The following is an 18,349-nucleotide window of genomic DNA, read 5'->3' on the forward strand; positions in this document are numbered from 1 at the left end:
CCAACAATCTGTTTATCTCCTATCTGACAATTGTTTATTTGCTAAACTTGAAAAATGTACTCTCTTGATTCAAAAAGTAAACTTCCTTGAGCATATACTGTACTAGTAGAATACCCGCAGCTTCGCTCGCAGAAAATATGTTAAATTGTTGGTTATGGTAGCTAAGGCTACTTTCACACTTGCGATTTTTACTCTGCGCTGCGTGAGCAGTGCAAACGCGCATAAAAAAACGCATCATGCATTTTTAATGCATTTCCTTGTTTTTTGCGCGTTTTTTTTAAAAACGCATGCGTTTACGCTGACGTGTGCATGTCAGCGTTCTCATAGACTTCAATGTGTCTTTGGGTCAATTCCATGCGCATTGCGTGCGCATGCGTTTTTTTGAGACCAGTCGGACGCACTAAAAATGCAACAGGTTGCATTTTGTGCGCCTGGGCGCACACTACAAAAAAACGCATGCGCATACAAACGCGTACAAACGTATGACAATGCGCACCCATGTTAAACATGGGGAAAATGCATGCGCATGTATGCGCAAAAACACATCGCAAAAAAACGCAAGTGTGAAACCAGCCTAAAGTAAAATTTTCAGTGTCACCCTGAAATTGACATTTTCAGAGTGCTACAGTAAAGAAATGCTTCCAAACTCAAATCAGCCTGCCTACATCTTTGCACACGTTGCATATGTCATATGCAGTCATTTTCACAATGTTCATCCTTTTGTTAAGATGTTTCCATATTCCTTGCTTCAGCCTGCCTTATCTGATTCTTGTGAAGACGACATTCCCGTTGCTCTGATGTCTCAGCTGCCTTACGTTTAGCCTGTCTCATCTGTTTCTTTTCTAGCCGTGAGTCACGTTGTTCACTTGTCTCAACTCTTTGACACAATTTTGCTTTCTTAGCTTTTGGATGAACTAGCCCAAAAGAAGGTCATTTTTTGGGCAGCATTTTAAAAAACAGTCCTTAGTATTATGACCCTTTAGTATTCACCTGACACTGATAAGAGATGTAATAGGATGAATAGTAAATACAGAGCAGCCCTCACACAGTATTACTATGACTTGAAGGAGCTCACATCACAGTAATGAAAACCGCCTCACAGGCAGACTTGTCTAGTTGCCCATAGCAACCAATCAGAGCTCAGCTTTCACTTTACCTCAGCAGCTTCAGTGATGAAAGCTCGCTGTATAGTAAGCAATAATGACAATCTTATTATGAGGCATTTTTCGCCTGACCAATATTGCTGCTCAGTAATGTTCGTCCGTGTGCATAGGGTGCATCCATTAGAGTGTATTGCATGCTCATGTGATCCTTGCGTGCGTGCGTGTGTGTGGTGTGCATGTGGTATTTATGGGGTAGTGTTTGTGTTGTGTGTGTCTAGAGTGGTCTGATGTTTGTGTGGTGTGTTGTGGCATTTGTCTGGTGTGCTTGTGGGTTGGTGTATGTGTGCTGTCTGTGTGATGTTTGTATGGTGTTTGTGAAATGTTTGTGTGTTGTATGTAGTGGTGCGGCTCCTTTAGCAGTGACTCTTTAGCGCCGTCGCTATAATCCGTCCCTGTCAGTCACAACTGTTGTTTTCCCCTCAGCATGTTTACTTTCACCTTCACATTTCTCCATTATATGTATAGGGCCTAACTTCAGAGGACCCAATCTCATGACGGGGGGAGGCTAGCGAGATTTAACGTGTGCAGTATTCTACTCCTGGAGCCCCCTCTGCCAAATTTCACCGAAATCGGGTGAGAGCTGTGGATTTGTATAGAGCGGGCTACTATAGATTTTTAGTTTTATATATATAGATTGTCTTGTATTGTATCCGAATGTACCCATCAAAGGTTCTAAACATTAAGAAACGGGTGCAACCCAAGGATCTAAATTTTTTTTTAACACTTTCATGGGTTCTCTAATTACTATAGTAAATTAAAGGAACATTTCATTATTGGTCCACCTTGACTTTTCGTGGTAGAGGTAGATGCCTCAGAGGTTGGATTTGGAGCACTTGTCTTACAGGATAGAGCATCACTCAACTCCGTCCATTTGCATTATTTTCATTAAAGATTTCCTCTAGCAAACAGATTAAATCATGACATAATTGTTAATTGTTGTCAATTAAATGGGCGTTCGAGGAATGTTGCCACTTCCTTGAAGGTGCAAAACAAAAAGTTACTTTTATCACATAGTAATATAGTTATTAAGGTTGAAGGAAGACTTTAAGTCCATCTAGTTCAACCCATATCCTATCCTAACTTGCCTAACATGTTGATCCAGAAGAAGGCAAAAAAAAACCCATGTAGCAAACAGTAAGCTTCACATTGGGGAAAAAAATTCCTTCCCGACTCCACATACGGCAATCAGACTAGCTCCCTGGATCAACGCAATATTAAGGAAACTAGTGTATATACCCTGTAATTCTTTTCAAGAAAGGCATCCAGTCCCTTCTTAAATTTTAGTAGGGAATCACTCATTACAACATCATATGGCAGAGAGTTCCATAGTCTCACTGCTCTTACAGTAAAGATTGCACGTCTGTGAGTATGCTTAAACCTTCTTTCCTCCAGACGTAGAGGATGCCCCCTTGCCCCCTTCACAGGTCTAAGAGTAAAAAGATCATTAGAAAGGTCTTTGTATTGTCCCCGCATATATTTATACATTGTAATAAGATCACCCCTAAGCCTTCGATTCTCCAAACTAAATAACCCCAAGTGTAATAACCTGTCTTGGTATTGCAGACCCCCTAGTTCCCCAATAACCTTGGTCGCTCTTCTCTGCACCCGCTCCAGTTCAGCTATGTCTTTCTTATACACCTGAGACCAGAACTGTACACAGTATTCTAAGTGTGGTCGCACTAGTGACTTATATAGAGGTAAAATTATGTTCTCCTCATGAGCATCTATGCCTCTTTTAATGCATCCCATTATTTTATTTGCCTTTGCAGCAGCTGCCTGACACTGGCCACTAAATGTGAGTTTATCGTCCACCCATACACCCAGGTCTTTTTTAGTGACAGACCACAAAAACTTACATATCTTGAGCCAAAAGACTCAACAATAGGCAAGCTAGATGGGCTTTATTGATGTTGTTTTTTGTAATGAGATTTAGACCTAGTACTTAAAGGACTTGTCCACTACTAAGACAACCCCTTCTTCAACTAAATGTTTTGCCCCAATAAAATAAAAAAACATATACTCCTCTACCATACTGGTGCCACTCTTGCGGTGTCAGCACTTGTGGTCCTGGAGCTTTGGTGCGGTGGAATGACACATGACCCTAGTGCCCAATCAGCGCCAGCTGCGCTGTCCTTGCCTTCATATATTTTGAAGGTGAAGAGCAAGTATGGGCTGCAACTGATCTCTGACTTCCTCTTCATGTTCAATCTGAGTTTTGGCTTAGTGGTGTGTTTGTTCTGTGCTCTGAACTCTGATATTCTGATCTTTTGTTGCCAGACCTTAGATTTGTTTTTTGACTACCCATTTGTATTACTCATTTTGCCTTGACGCACTCTAACCTTGAAATTTTGACCCCAGACTGTGACTTGACTATGCCTTTTTATCTTCCCTCTGTTTATTACATACCCTACTGACTCTTGGCCTTAGACACTTTGACTTCCCTGACTCATGGCTTCTCTATGAGAAGTAACTGAGCGTCACACTAATATGAGGCATGATTTTAGGGAAAGGGGCAGAGCTTCTGTCCTATAGCAAACTGCTCATACCAGGAAGCATCAATGCCTGTGTGCTGTTAGCTAAGAAGATCGATACACAGAAAGTGATATAATGTAGATGGAAAGAAATTTTATGTTGGGCTTAGTAGGTATATTTTCAATTAGAATATATTTACTGTGCTTTATGAAAAATAATGTGATTCTTGGAATTACCCTGTAAAAAGTAATAGTTATCTTGAGAAGATTTAGTACTGTAAAGTAAATGATAAGTCACAAAAAATCATTATACAGCAATAGATTTTTTAATGAAATTTTCATGTTCTAAATGTACTTATTATTTTATTTATTAAATATAAGTAATTAGATATTAAATGCTTTTAAGATAAACTGTGTACTTGCCTACATAATGAAAAATATATTACTATCATAGTATATTATAAATATAATATATTATTTTCTTTGCTCTAAGCATTGCTTTAAAGGTCACTGCATTTGGTTAACTCATGAAATTCTCCGGCAAGATGGAAATTGGGGGCAATGGAGTAAATTTGGATCATGCTCTCGGACATGCGGGACAGGTGTGAAATATAGAACAAGAACCTGTGACAATCCCCAGTAAGTTTTTTATGGATATATCATAGTTATGTTTGATGTGTCTAGGATGATGAAAATGTGCTCGGAAATTTGGTGGTCATATTATTCCTCTAGGAGTTGTTGTGAGAAAGTATAACATAAATTAGAAATATGTCTTTTCTCCTTTGTCCCGTGCATACAATTAGCCATCCCCCTCTCTCCTGACCAGAAGCAGCGGTGAGGGAGGTGGATAAGACCCTTTATAATATCTCCTCCACAAAGCCTCATTTTCAGAACACCATGAGAACCACATCTAGATCTGCCCCCATTTCTGCAAAGAATTGCTCTCTGATCTATCAGTTTTTTATACTATTTTTGACTATTTTTGCCTTGCGTGTATGTCTTTTCATTTCATCTTTTTGTACCTTTTTCAACAATGTGCACTTTTTGTATATTTTGTAAGTATACCCACAGCCCTGCCGAGGGAGAGTATAGCTTGGTTGTGATATCTTATGAATAAGTTTAAGTGGAGTACCTATCAGTCTTGGCCAAGCTGGGTGGTAGGGGTTCCTGGTTGTTACTCAAAGCAAGCATCCTACTGGTCTATCAGAATGGCGAGTGGTGGCATCTGAAAGTGTGGAGTGGATGTGTGAACTGGCTGTAGGGTGAGCTTAGCTTGGCTTATGTGGTAGGTGAGTGGACATGCGAGAAGCGCAGTCCCATTTTACAGTCACATGTGGATAATACTATTGATAAATGGGAAACCACATGAGTGTTGAGGAGGTGATATCATCAGAGGGGTAGAGTTGTGGGGAGGGTGAGCTGACGGACAGGTCTGTCTGTAGTAAGAGACAGAGAGATAGCGCAGTGTAGGCTGAGATAAAGAGAAAAGGGTGTCATGTGGTAGTTTGACCATTAGAGGGCAGTGGGGAGTATAGGAGAGTGACTGTGTAACTGCCATGGGTCAAGGTAACTGCCATTGGTCAAAGGTTACTGTCAGGTGATAGTGGGCGGAGCTACTAGGACTGGGAGTATAAGAGGTCAGGGAAGGTTCTGGAAGTTCCAGTCAGCGAAGGGAGCTCACTAGAGAGGAGAGTTTGCTGTAGGAAGAAAGACGGAAAAGGCCTACAGAGAGCTACTGACAGTGGAGACGGTCACGGGGGATGACCCAAAAAGGACAGTGGCTGCGGACAGAGACAGACCGTGAGTGTCAGGTGGACGGCGTACTCTAAAGGGTGAAATGCTGTGGTGAAAGTGCTTAGGGCAGCCACAGCGGGGAAGAGCCATAGAGGACGCCACGAACGGTCATATAAGAAAGAGAAGGTACCCGGGTCTGTGTGTAAAAGTGAATTGTGGACAAATCCGGTGATGTAGTACGGTGGTCGTCCGAAAAACGGACAATAAAATCTCAACTGTTGGACACAACCCTCGTCTCAGTCTCATGTCTGCCGGCGCCACGAAGTGGGTAACCCCCCAGTCCTGTTGGATCAGCACCACCTAATCACCTTCCCTCAGCCCGACCCTACAGAGTGGTGGTGTCAGTATTAAAGAGCAGAGTTGATGTCTGGCTAAAAGATCTTCTAGGGGAAGCTTGGTTTCATCTCTAAGTTATCAGGAGTAGGTGATATTGTGATGTTGGAGCAGGGAGCTCAAAAGTGCCTGAAATCTCTGGTGGTGCTCATTGTGGTGGCATGCATCTCTGGTATAGGAATTCTTTTTCACAATACTAGGGGATGATCTATTGCTGGCTCTGCTGTTGGAAAATAAGCCGCTTACATCTTGGCGCACATCAATGAGGGAACTACGTATCTCTGTCAGCACATGAAATAGCATAACCTTCTCACAATGATAAACCAGAAAGATGAGCAAGGCTTAAGCTGTCCTCCTTACTCTCCTCATCTTTCTGGTTGCCTGTCCTCATCATCAAGTAGTGCTACTGCCTGGTCTTTGCTACCAGCCCCATCATCATCCTCATATACTGGTTTCCATACTCTTCCTGCTTTCCATCCATTATTTCATCATTTATCCTTTTGTATACTCAAGAAAGATGTGGTCAAGTAATTGACTTGTGTGAAATCTGAACCCACACACGTCAAAGTATACTATGTTTGTTGCTGATCCACCAGGATTGTACTTGTTTTTGCTAAATAATTGCATGAACTCAGCGTCAATGATACTGTATATAACTAGCCAGAAAAAAAGAATCACACAGCTTAACTAGCCATCTTCAATAAAGAACGTTGGAGTACGTTCAAAACGCGTCACTTTTTATCCATTTGCCTTGGATGTTATTTTTAACATTTATATGGAATAAAGAAAATATTTTTTACCAGGAGCTGGAATGCATCCCCCATTTTTTTTCCATATTACTAGCCACCATTATTTATTGAATATAGCTGTGTCTGCTTTTTGCTTTAACATAGCATTGACTGTCTTCCGCTCCTTGGAATTTATGTTGTGCTGTGAGTTGCATCAAAAGCTGCAGTGATAGCCAGAGATTTTACATGCATTTTATGCCCCATTGAGTCAATGTTTTTCACAGCAGTGATTCACGACTGAAAGCGAGCTTGCTGCTTACTGTTGACTAGAGATGAGCGACTTTGCTTTTTTTCGGGTCGAGTCGGGTTTCATGAAACCCAACTTTCGCAAAAGTCGGGTCGAACGCAATCGGCCGATTATCGTGAAAAGTCGAAGGCCGACTGAAACACGAAACCCAATGCAAGTCAAAGTTCCGCAGGCCTCAACGGGGTTCTCCCCCTTCGAGCTCCTGTAGGCAAGTGAGTCCGGGGACCCCTTGGGTTGGTAAGAGAATCCTGGGAAGATGAGCCGAACCCTTCTGAAGTGTCCATCATGGCTTATGTCATGCACTTCTGTGACAAGATGCAGACCTTGATGCAGTTGGTGCATGACAACATGGCGGAGGCTCAGGCTGACCAGATGCACTAGTATGACCAGAACGCCAGGGAGCGGACCTACCAAGTGGGTCAAAAGGCGTGGGTGCTGGTCCCCGTACCAAAGGATAAGCTTCAGACAGTCTGGGAAGGCCCGTACATCATCTACCAACAGCTCAACCCAGTCACCTACGTGGTCAAGCTTGACCACGCTCGGGGTAGGCGCAAGGCCTTTCACGTCAACTTGATGAATGTGAAGCCTGCATTCTACCGGTTTGCAACCTGCCCGAGGACAGGGAGAAAGACCCCCTCTTGGACATGCTGGCCCAAGCCAAGGTCGATGGGTCTATCGAGGACATGGAGGTAAGCGCCTCGCTATCCAAATCCCAGTGGTCGCAGCTGCGGACCACGCTGGAACCCTTCCAGGCAACTGACCTGGAAGGACTGAGTTAGCGGTCCACGAGGTAGACACCGGGAATCATGCCCCACTATGGTGAACACCCTTTCAGATCTCTGAGGAGGTGCAGCAGGTTAAGCGCCAAGAGATCAATGAGATGTTACAGCTGGGGGTGATTCAACAGTCCAAGAGCGCGTGGGTCTCACCTGTAGTTCTCATGCCCAAAAAGGATCAAACCACCCGGTTCTGCATGGACTACAGGAGGCTCAACGCCATCACAGCCTCTGAAGTGCCCTCAATGCCACACTTCAAGGATCTGCTTGAGCGGTTGGCAAACTCAAAATATCTATCCATCATGGATTTGAGTTGGGGATACTGACAGATTCCTCTGAGCCCCAAGGTACAGGAGAGATCTGCCTTTATCACCCCCTTTGGACTGTACAAGTCCACAGTCATGCCCTTCGGCATGAAAAATGCCCCTGCACTTTCCAGCGGATGGTCAACCACCATCTTCAGGGACTGGAGAAGTACACGGTGGCATACCTGGATGACATTGCCATCTTCAGTTCCTGCTTCAGCATCTCCAAAAGGTGCTCAAGTGTATTCAGCAAGCAGGTCTGGCCATCAAGCCGGGAAAGTGCCAGATGGGCATGAATGAGGTCCACTACCTGGGACACTGGGTAGGCGGGGGTTCCATGAGTCCAGAGCCAGAGAAAGTGGACACGATCGTGTCCTGGCCCACCCCAGGACCAAGAAACAAGTGATGTCCTTCTTGGGCACTGCAGGGTACTATAGGCGGTTCGTACAGAACTATAGCAGCCTTGCAAAGCCCTTGACAGACCTCACCATGAGGAGGCTACCCCAAATAGTCAACTGGACTGATGGCTGTGAGCGGCCTTCTGGGCTTTGAAAACAGCCCTGTGCAGCTCTCCAGTGTTGAAAACAGTCGACAGCAGTCGGCCGTTCCTAGTGCAGACCGACACCAGCGAATTTGGCCTCGGTGCTGTGCTCAGCCAAGTCAACTTGGGGAACCAAGAGCACCCCATATTGTACCTGAGCCGGAAACTTCTGCCAAGGGAAGTGGCCTACTCCATTATCGAGAAGTAGTACCTGGCCATGGTCTGGGCACTGCAAAGTTTGCAGCCCTACCTGTATGGGCACACCTTCACTGTGGTAACTAACCACAACCCCCTGAGCTGGCTGCACACCGTGTCTGGAACCAACGGAAGGTTGCTATGCTGGAGCCTTGCCCTCAAGCAGTATGACTTTACCGTGCAACACAAAAAAGGCAGCGAGCATGGCAACGCTGATGGGTTGTCCCGCTGGGGCGAACCCGCTGAAGTGCGCTTGGAGGAGTACCGAGAGGTCCTGCCTCTGTAGCACAGTCCAAAAGGAGGAGGTGTCACAATAATGTAAACATGATGTATGGTTTTCCTTATTAACACGCGTTTCCAGAATTTTCCATTCACACACTGACCTCTGCTGCATCCATAGCCACACAGAGTCAAGCTTCCCTTCCCCCCCCGTCAGGAGCTGCATCCATTAGAGCAGTGCAAAGACACGCTGGGGGCTTTGTCAACCCCCCTTTCCTCACAGCCCCTTTTCCACACACAATCTCTGTAATCCAAAACTCTAGTGTGTGATCTCCCCCCTCCCTAAGGAACGTTCTTGGTCTAAAAAACCATGTGCTTGCCTTTGTATGTATGGGAGATAGTAAAGAGGGCATAACTCAACCCCAGTTTGTTATGAATATGAACGATACATATTTGGGACATGCTTCGATGGGGCTACTTGGCCTGTGTTTTGCCAGCCTCTAGCTTCAGCGGAATCCAAGAAATGGATTTCTGCACAGCCAAGCCAGCCCGGTGCCTTGCGTTTGGATCTGAATGAACACCAGCTTCATCCTGAATAAGATAAGACTCTGTTCATCGCTATACGAGGTACCCCCTCCGAGATATGATAATTATGAGTTTTCTTAGCCAGTTTCTAACTCTGAAAAAAGGGGTGGGCGTTCTGAACTCAGCCTCTTTAGTAATGTCAGAGCCTAGAAGTATAAGTTACTGTCACTCAGTCTGCAGTCAGTCTTGCCTGGGAAAAACTGAGATAAAGAGCCAACTCTGTGATGCATTGCGACTTATGGCTCCTCCCACCAGTCTCATCTGCCTGAGATGATCTAAGCAATTGTAAGTGTTTTTCTTCTTTAATCCCTGTTATTTTGTAATTGTCTGTACATACTTTAATTGTCTCATATTGTAAAATCTTTTTATACCTTCTGTAAACACTGCCTACCTTTTTGGAGTAAAATATAAAATTACTAGTTTCGTTTTCCCTTGCTCTACAATGAAATTTGCACGTGCCTGAAGTGAATTACGCTACTAATTTGGGTTGGCTTTGCATCCCCTTTATTAATTAAGAAATATTAAGAGAGAAATCGGAGCTGGTGGCAGTGAAGCAGTGATCTGGGCTAGGTGGGTAAAGCTGGCAGTGAAGGAACAGGTTTTATAAGCTATTGTCTGGCTGCGGCCAGAGCATTTATAATTCCCTCACTGCAGCATGCCTAATAGGCAGTCCACATTGAAGCAGGCCCATCCGGCGACCAATTATCCTAGTTGCAGTTCCCTGACTGACCTGAGGGTAAGGGGGCGCCAGAGAGCTGCGAGTTCCAAAGCGGAACTAAAAAGTGTGATATACATAAATCCCTGTAGTTCATGACATACTGCTGGCAGCAGTGGGATAACTAAAATAAGCCCCTGCAGTAAATTGATAGGTCAATAGACTTGTTTGCTGTTTTTTCATCATATTTGGTGGCAGCGGTGGGATAATTAAGATAAGCCCCCCTGCGATGTGATAGCTGTGTGCCGGTCAAAGGTCCCTTTTTCCTGACAACAAGCTTGAAAAGAATGTAAACTGTGTGCCCAGAGAACAGTGTCATCGCTGAAGAAATGGAGCTCAGCTGTGAGGCTATGTGCCCACATTGCAGAAATGCTGCGGAATTGTCCGCAGCATGTCTGCAACTCCCCGCCACGGGTAAAATGCATGTGGAATTTGCTTGCGTTTTCCCACAAAGCACAAGCATTTTGCAAGCGTTTTAAGCTTGCAGAATGCTAGCGCTTTTCCAGTCGATTTGAAGCATCGCTGGGAAAAGTGATCGACAGGTTTGTCACACTTGTCAAGCATAGTGCTTGACAAGTGTGAGCAACTTTTTACTATTGATGCTGCCTATGCAGCATCAATAGTAAAAGATAGAATGTTAAAAATAATTAAAAAAAATAAAAAATATAGATGTACTCACCTCCTGGCAGTCCCCGATCTCAGCGGCGATCCCGGTCCTCAACGGTGCTGCCGGCAAGTTCTGTTCCCAGGCGTGCTTTGCGAGAATGACCTTTGATAACGTAGCGGTTGCGTGACCGCTACATCATCAGAGGTCATTCTCGCAAAGCACGCCTGGGAACGGAACTTGCCGGCAGCACCCCTGAGAACTCTGGGGGCTGACAGAGGGTAAGTATATTCCTATTTTTGGTACCCAGGGCATGGAGGAGAGTCTCCTCTCCACCAGACCCTGGATACCATCCGCACATGAAGTGCTCACTTTACGCATGGTGGGCATAGCCACATGCGTAAAGTGAGCGTTTCAATGCAATCCTATGGCGACGGAATCGCCGCGATTCCACAAAATTAATGGACATGCTGCAGATTTCTCCGCTATGCGATTCCGCAGCGGAAAAATCCGCAGCATTGGCACAGCAACTGCGGAATTCCATAGGATTGCATGGTATGCGTTTTGTTAGCATTTTTTAAGTGTTTCCACAGCAGCAAAAATGCGGCGGAAATGCTTAAAAAACGTGGGCACACAGCCTGACATCTCCATTTCTCCAACGATAGATTGCACATGTAAATAAAGCACAGCCTATAATTGGAGTGCCTTGTTTCTGTTATACAATTCTTTTTCAGTGACCGTTTTACACAGTGTTTTACCATTCAGTACTTAATTATACATTTAATTATAAATTTTAATTATGCATGACCATACATTTCTCTACATTAAACTTCAATTGACATTTCTTAGTGCAGCTTACAGTTGAAACTATACGTTTTCATACGCTATATAAAGAGACACTTATGCAAGTTTTTATCAACATGAAATCAGAATAGGCGATAAGTGAGACAGTGCAAAAAGGAGCGCCAGCCAGGCGTGATTAAGGAAAAGGTGCAGCTCCTGCCGGGAACCTCAGAGGAAAAAAAAATTGCCACCTGAGGAAGACAGCTTCTGTCTGTCGAAACTCGTTGTAGATATTTAATAAAGGACTGTAATTTTATACTTCTAACACCCTTCCAGTGTGTGCACTCCGGGTTCATTTTTAGCTATGAAATCAGAATAAACCTTTTTCGTTTTACTTCAATGATGATTACCATAATTATTAATATTTGCCAAATGCCAGAATAATAAGAGAGCGAGAGAATGTTTTTTTTATTACTTTCTTCAAAGTCAAAATTTATATACATTAAGATTACTATGCCTTTAAATAATTCTGGACTGCCCATATGATGATGTCATGTGTTTGAAAGCTTCTAATGTGTTTTTTAACGACATCTGAGTTAATTAGAGACACACCTGTGGATGTATTTTAATGCCCACCTGAAACAGACTGCTTCTTTGTGTAGCATCATGGGAAAGTCTTTAGAAATCAGCCAAGATATGCGTAAAAGAATTGTGGACTTGCACATGTCTGGCTCATACTGGAGGTGCCTCGTTCATCTGTGCAAACTATTATACGCAAGTACAAACAAGATGGGAATGTCCAGCCATCATACCGCTCAGGAGGGAGAAGGTTTCTGTGTCCAAGAGATGAACGTGTTTTGATCCAACATGTGCATATCAACCTAAGGACAAAAGCAAAAGACCTTGCGAAGATGATGGCGGAAATTGGTAAGATTGTGTCAATATATATTGGGAAATGAGTTATGTGTCTATATGGGCTGAAAGGCCACTCGGCCAGGAAAAAGCCATTACTCCAGCAGAAATATTAAAAAGCCATATTAATGTATGCAAATGCATACAGGAACAAAGACCTTAAATTCTTGAGACATGTCCTGTGTTCTGATAAAACTAAAATTGAACTTTTTGGGCATAATGACCATCATTACGTTTGGAGGAAAAAGTGAGAAGCTTGGAAGCCTAAGAACACCATCACAACTGTGAAACACGAGGGGAAAGGGGGTGGCAGCATCATGTTGTGGGGTTGTTTTGCTTCAGGAGGGACTAGTGCACTTCACAAAATAGTTGGCACAATGAGAAAAGAAGAAAGTGTTGCAATACTGAAGCAACATCTCAAGACATCAGCCTGGAAGTTAAAGCTTGGGTGGAAATGGGTCTTCCAAATGGACAATGACCCAAAGCATACTGCCAAAATGGTAACAAAGTGGCTTAAGGATAACAAAGTCAATGTTTTGGAGTGGCCATCATAATGCCCTCATCTCAATCCTATTGAAAATTTATGGGCAAAGCTGAAAAGACAGGTGCAAGCAAGATGACCTACGTACCTAGATCAGTTGCACCAGTTTTGTCAGAAGGAATGGGCCCAAATTCCGACTAATTATTGTGAGAAGCTTGTGGAAGGATATCCCAAAAGTTTGACCCAAGTCATTCAGTTTGAGAGCAATAGTACCAAATACTAATGAAATGTATGTAAACTTTTGACTTTGCAGAAAGTAGTAAAAATGCCTTAAACATTCTCTCTCTCTCTCTCCTTATTCTGACATTTGGCAAATATTAATAACTAGATTATGGCCCGATGCTATCGCATCGGGAGGATGCGATAGCATCACACCTCTTGCCATGTTAACCCTCAACACACACACTCCTCAACACACACTCCTCTCACCTTTCACCATCTCCACTCACTCTTTCACTCCACATACGACCCCTTCTCTCACTCCGTCTCTCATACTCACGCCGTCATCGCCGCTGCTCCACGATCCCCGACATCTTCTTCCGCCGGCGCCATCCTGGATCCAGATGTTGTCCACGCCGGCGACATGTTCTTGCGGCGACGCCATCTTGAGCATCGTGAAATCCCGCGATAGTCAAGATAGCGTCGCCGGAAGAACATGTCGCCGGCGTGGACGACGTCGGGATCCAAAATGGCGTCGGCGAAATCTCGCGAGTTTTCGCTGACGCCATTTTGGATCCCGACGTCGTCCTCGCCGGCGACATGTTCTTGCGGCGATGCCATCTTGACTATCGCGGGATTTCGCCGATCCAAAATGGCGTCGCCGCAAGAACATGTCGCCGGCGTGGACGACATCGGGATCCAAAATGGCGTCGGCGTAATCTCGCGAGATTTCGCCGACGCCATCTTTTTGGATCCCGAGTCGTCCACGCCAGCGACATATTCTTGCGGCGACGCCATCTTGAATCTTGCGGGATTTCACGAAATCCAAGATGGCGTCGCCGCAAGAACATATCGGCGGCCTGGAGAACGTCTGGATCCAGGATCGCGGCGGCGGAGGAAGATGTCGGGGCAGCGACGATGACGGTGTGAGTATGAGAAATGGAGTGAGAGAAAGGAACGTATGTGGAGTGAAAGAGTGAGTGGACGTGAGTGGAGGTGAAAGGTGAGAGGAGTGTGTGTTGAGGCGGTGTGGTGTGTTGAGGGTTAACATGTGCATGTGTGTGGTGACGTCACCGGTTACAACTGGACGGAAGTTGTTACAACCGGAAGCTGCTTAGGGCATTTATTATTATAGATGATGAGGAAGAAGCCATCCGTTGTTGGCGGTGATGGCGTGTATAGAGGCTTCTTCAGCCAATGTAATAGATTTAGAGTTAGGGGATACGTGTGTGAGAAGACGGCGTTTATAAGCCTTAATCTTGTCAAGTCGATGCTGTTTTTCCTCAGGAGTCTCATTAGCACGGCGTTGTTTTTGTCGTAGTGCTAAAGCTGCTTTCCTTTCACTGGCATTGGCATACTGTGCATCGGTATTGAATGGTGGTATTGATAGGGCAGAAACAGATTGCTGATTAGTTATGTCAGTGAACGGCATATGGGATGAAGTGTAGCAGTAAATTGTTCCACATCCTGTTGTGAGTCTAATAATAATGATGAGGAAGAGGCCGTCTGTTGTCGGCGGTGACGGCGTGCAGAGGCTTCTTCAGCCAATCTTATGGATTTAGAGTTAGGGTATTCGTGTGTGAGGCGACGGCGTTTATAAGCCTTAATCTTCTCAAGGCGATGGTGTTTTTCCTCAGGAGTCTCATTAGCACGGCGTTATTTTTGTCGTACTGCTAAAGCTGCTTTCCTTTCACTGGCATTGGCATACTTTTTGTTATGACTCATGTTGGCACAGGTAAAGGAGTCTATTTGGCAGTTATCTGGCAGTGAAGAAGGCGTCCTGGAGTATTGTAGAGTAAACAGATACTAATTGACCCTGTAATTGCCCAGCATTAGTTATGAAGTGGTAGTGGCAAATTGGCCCTGTAGTTAGACACCGGCAGAGGAGCAAGGCAGCAGTAGTTATGGCGGTAGAGGCAAATTAGCCCTGTAATTAGACACCGGCAGAGGAGCAAGGCAGCAGTAGTTATGGCGGTAGAGGCAAATTGGCCCTGTAATTAGACACCGGCAGAGGAGCAAGGCAGCAGTAGTTATGGCGGTAGAGGCAAATTGGCCCTGTAATTAGACACCGGCAGAGGAGCAAGGCAGCAGTAGTTATGGTGGTAGAGGCAAATTGGCCCTGTAATTAGACACAGGCAGTGAACAGTCAGAGGAGCAAGGCAGCAGTACTTATGGCGGTAGAGGCAAATTGGCCCTGTAATTAGACACCGGCAGAGGAGCAAGGCAGCAGTAGTTATGGCGGTAGAGGCAAATTGGCCCTGTAATTAGACACCGGCAGAGGAGCAAGGTAGCAGTAGTTATGGCGGTAGAGGCAAATTGGCCCTGTAATTAGACACCGGCAGAGGAGCAAGGCAGCAGTAGTTATGGCGGTAGAGGCAAATTGGCCTTGTAATTAGACACCGGCAGAGGACAAAGGCAGTAGTTATGGCGATAGAGGCAAATTGGCCCTGTAATTAGACACTGGCAGAGGACAAAGGCAGTAGTTATGGCGGTATAGGCAAATTGGTCCTGTAATTAGACACCGGCAGAGGAGCAAGGCAGCAGTAGTTATGGCGGTACAGGCAAATTGGTCCAGTAATTAGACACCGGCAGTAAACAGGCATAGGACCAAGGCAGCAGTAGTTATGGTGGTACAGGCAATGCCAAGCGTCTGCACAGCAAGTCGGCGTGAGGTAAATGACGCAATTTCACGAATGCAAGATGGCGTCGGCGAAATCTCGCGAGATTTCGCCGACGTCGTTAACACCTCTTGCCATGTTAACCCTCAACACACCACACCGCCTCAACACACACTCCTCTCACCTTTCACCTCCACTCATGTCCACTCACTCTTTCACTCCACATACGTTCCTTTCTCTCACTCCGTTTCTCATACTCACACCGTCATCGTCGCTGCCCCGACATCTTCCTCCGCCGCCGCGATCCAGGATCCAGACGTTCTCCAGGCCGCCGACATGTTCTTGCGGGACGCCATCTTGGATTTCGTGAAATCCCGCGATATTCAAGATAGCGTCGCCGCAACAACATGTCGCTGGCGTGGACGACATCGGGATCCAAAAAGATGGCGTCGGCGAAATCTCGCGAGATTACGCCGACGCCATTTTGGATCCCGATGTCGCCCACGCCAGCGACATATTCTTGCGGGACGCCATCTTGGATGTCGTGAAGTCCCGCGATATTCAAGATGGCGTCGCCGCAACAACATGTCGCTGGCATGGGCGACATCGGGATCCAAAATGGCGTCGGCGTAATCTCGCGAGATTTCGCCGACTCCATCTTTTTGGATCCCGATGTCGTCCACGCCAGCGACATATTGTTGCGGCGACGCCATCTTGAATCTCGCGGGACTTCACGACATCCAAGATGGCGTCCCGCAAGAACATGTCGGCGGCCTGGAGAACGTCTGGATCCTGGATCGCGGCGGCGGAGGAAGATGTCGGGGCAGCGACGATGACGGTGTGAGTATGAGAAACGGAGTGAGAGAAAGGAACGTATGTGGAGTGAAAGAGTGAGTGGACATGAGTGGAGGTGAAAGGTGAGAGGAGTGTGTGTTGAGGCGGTGTGGTGTGTTGAGGGTTAACATGTGCGTGTGTGTGTGGTGACGTCACCGGTTACAACTGGACGGAAGTTGTTACAACCGGAAGCTGGTTAGGGCATTTATTATTATAGATTATGGTAATCCTAATTGACCTAAATTGGGAAAGGTTTATTCTGATTTCATGTCAGATATTGAGAAAAACACGCAGATGTGTCTTTTTATATAGTGTATGTAAACTTCCAGTTTCAACTGTATATATACACATGGTCAACATTGTTGGTACCCCTCGTTTAATGACAGAAAAGCCCAAAATGGTCACAGAAATAACTTGAATCCGAAGGTTGTAATAAATCAAAACTCTATGAAAATGAACAAATGAAAGTGAGACATTACTTTTCAACCATGCTTCCACAGAATTTAAAAAGAATATAACTCATGAAATAGGCCTGGACAGAAATGATGGTACGCCTGAAAATAATGTGACAAAAGGGACATGTTAAATCTAGATGTGTCCACTAATTAGCATCACAGGTGTGTACAATCTTGGAATCAGTGAGTGGGCCTTTATAGAGGGCTACAGATACTCACTGTGCTGTTTGGTGACATGGTTTGTATCACACTCAACATGGACCGAAGGAAAGAGCTGTCTCAGGAGATTAGAAAGAAAAATATAGACAAATATGTTAAAGGTAAAAGTTCTAAGACCATCTCCAAGCAGCTTGATCTTCCTGTGACTACAGTTGTGTCATGATCACGTGTGTCTGGACGCAGATGTTTCCGCAAGGCGAACCCATGTGACACATGTGACCCTGGATACACCGCCTCCAGTGGGGCGCATTTAAATAATAAAACGTGCAGGTGGATACGCCGCCTCCACCTGGCAAATTTGGGAATTACACGTTATACATAAAATCTGGAAACCCCGCCTCCAGTAAGGCGAATTTAAATAATAAAGGGGGAACCTGGGAAACTATAACAATGGTGGGCCCTGCGATAGGGAATGGGGACATGGAGACCTCCTAAGCTCCCCTGAGCCAGTGTCCCTGCACTCCTTACATTCCCTAAACAGGCTCCGCACCTGTCGCCACACGCGTACCTTAACGCCCTTGCTCACCCTGACCCTAAACCCTCACTAGGGAATGGGTCGGTGCGGAAACTAATCCCACCACTGCACTAATAACACACATGAGGAAAGAGACAATACAGGGGAAACACCACTTAGCTTTGCTCTGTTGCGTGCGCTCCTAGCAACAGAGCCCACCACCTGCGTGCGTCTTCTCCTCCACCCGGAGCCATCACCATAACAGGATCCTTCACCTTAGTGCAGCCTTGGAGCAGAGTCCACCACCAGTTGCAGAGTCCCAAGGAAGAGTTCAGCTTCTGACACGAAGTCGAGCATGCTTGAGTCCAGCTCAGCGGCCAAGTCCCACATGGTGAGTGCCACTCTCCATAGTCGCCACTCCACCAGCCCATGCAGACACTTCCCGCTAACACCATCACTGCGACCCCACCACGCCATGCAAGCCCTTCGTCCAGACACCATAGCTGAAACACGTCCCCCCTGGCTAAGCTGCGCAGGACTCCTCACCAGCTCCATCCTTCCTCCAGGCTCTCCCACTCAGAGTGAACAATCTCACAATATCACAGGCAGTGAGTGAACACCCTGAGCACACCTTTATA

At 45.6% G+C, this 18,349-nt stretch overlaps 1 protein-coding gene across 4 annotated transcripts in view; it reads left to right on the forward strand.

Moving 5' to 3' along the window:
- LOC141087889 (A disintegrin and metalloproteinase with thrombospondin motifs 2-like) overlaps positions 1 to 18,349 on the forward strand; it is an 851,362-nt gene that overhangs the window by 551,856 nt on the left and 281,157 nt on the right. For all 4 annotated transcript variants that reach the window (XM_073573740.1, XM_073573737.1, XM_073573739.1 and 1 more), the window contains one exon: positions 4,128 to 4,273. In XM_073573740.1, the coding sequence (XP_073429841.1) occupies positions 4,128 to 4,273 (146 nt within the window). The remainder of the gene's footprint in view (positions 1 to 4,127; positions 4,274 to 18,349) is intronic.

Source organism: Dendrobates tinctorius, unplaced genomic scaffold (assembly GCF_039654945.1).
Source record: "Dendrobates tinctorius isolate UK_male_01 unplaced genomic scaffold, ASM3965494v1 ptg000036l, whole genome shotgun sequence".
NCBI lineage: Eukaryota > Metazoa > Chordata > Amphibia > Anura > Dendrobatidae > Dendrobates > Dendrobates tinctorius.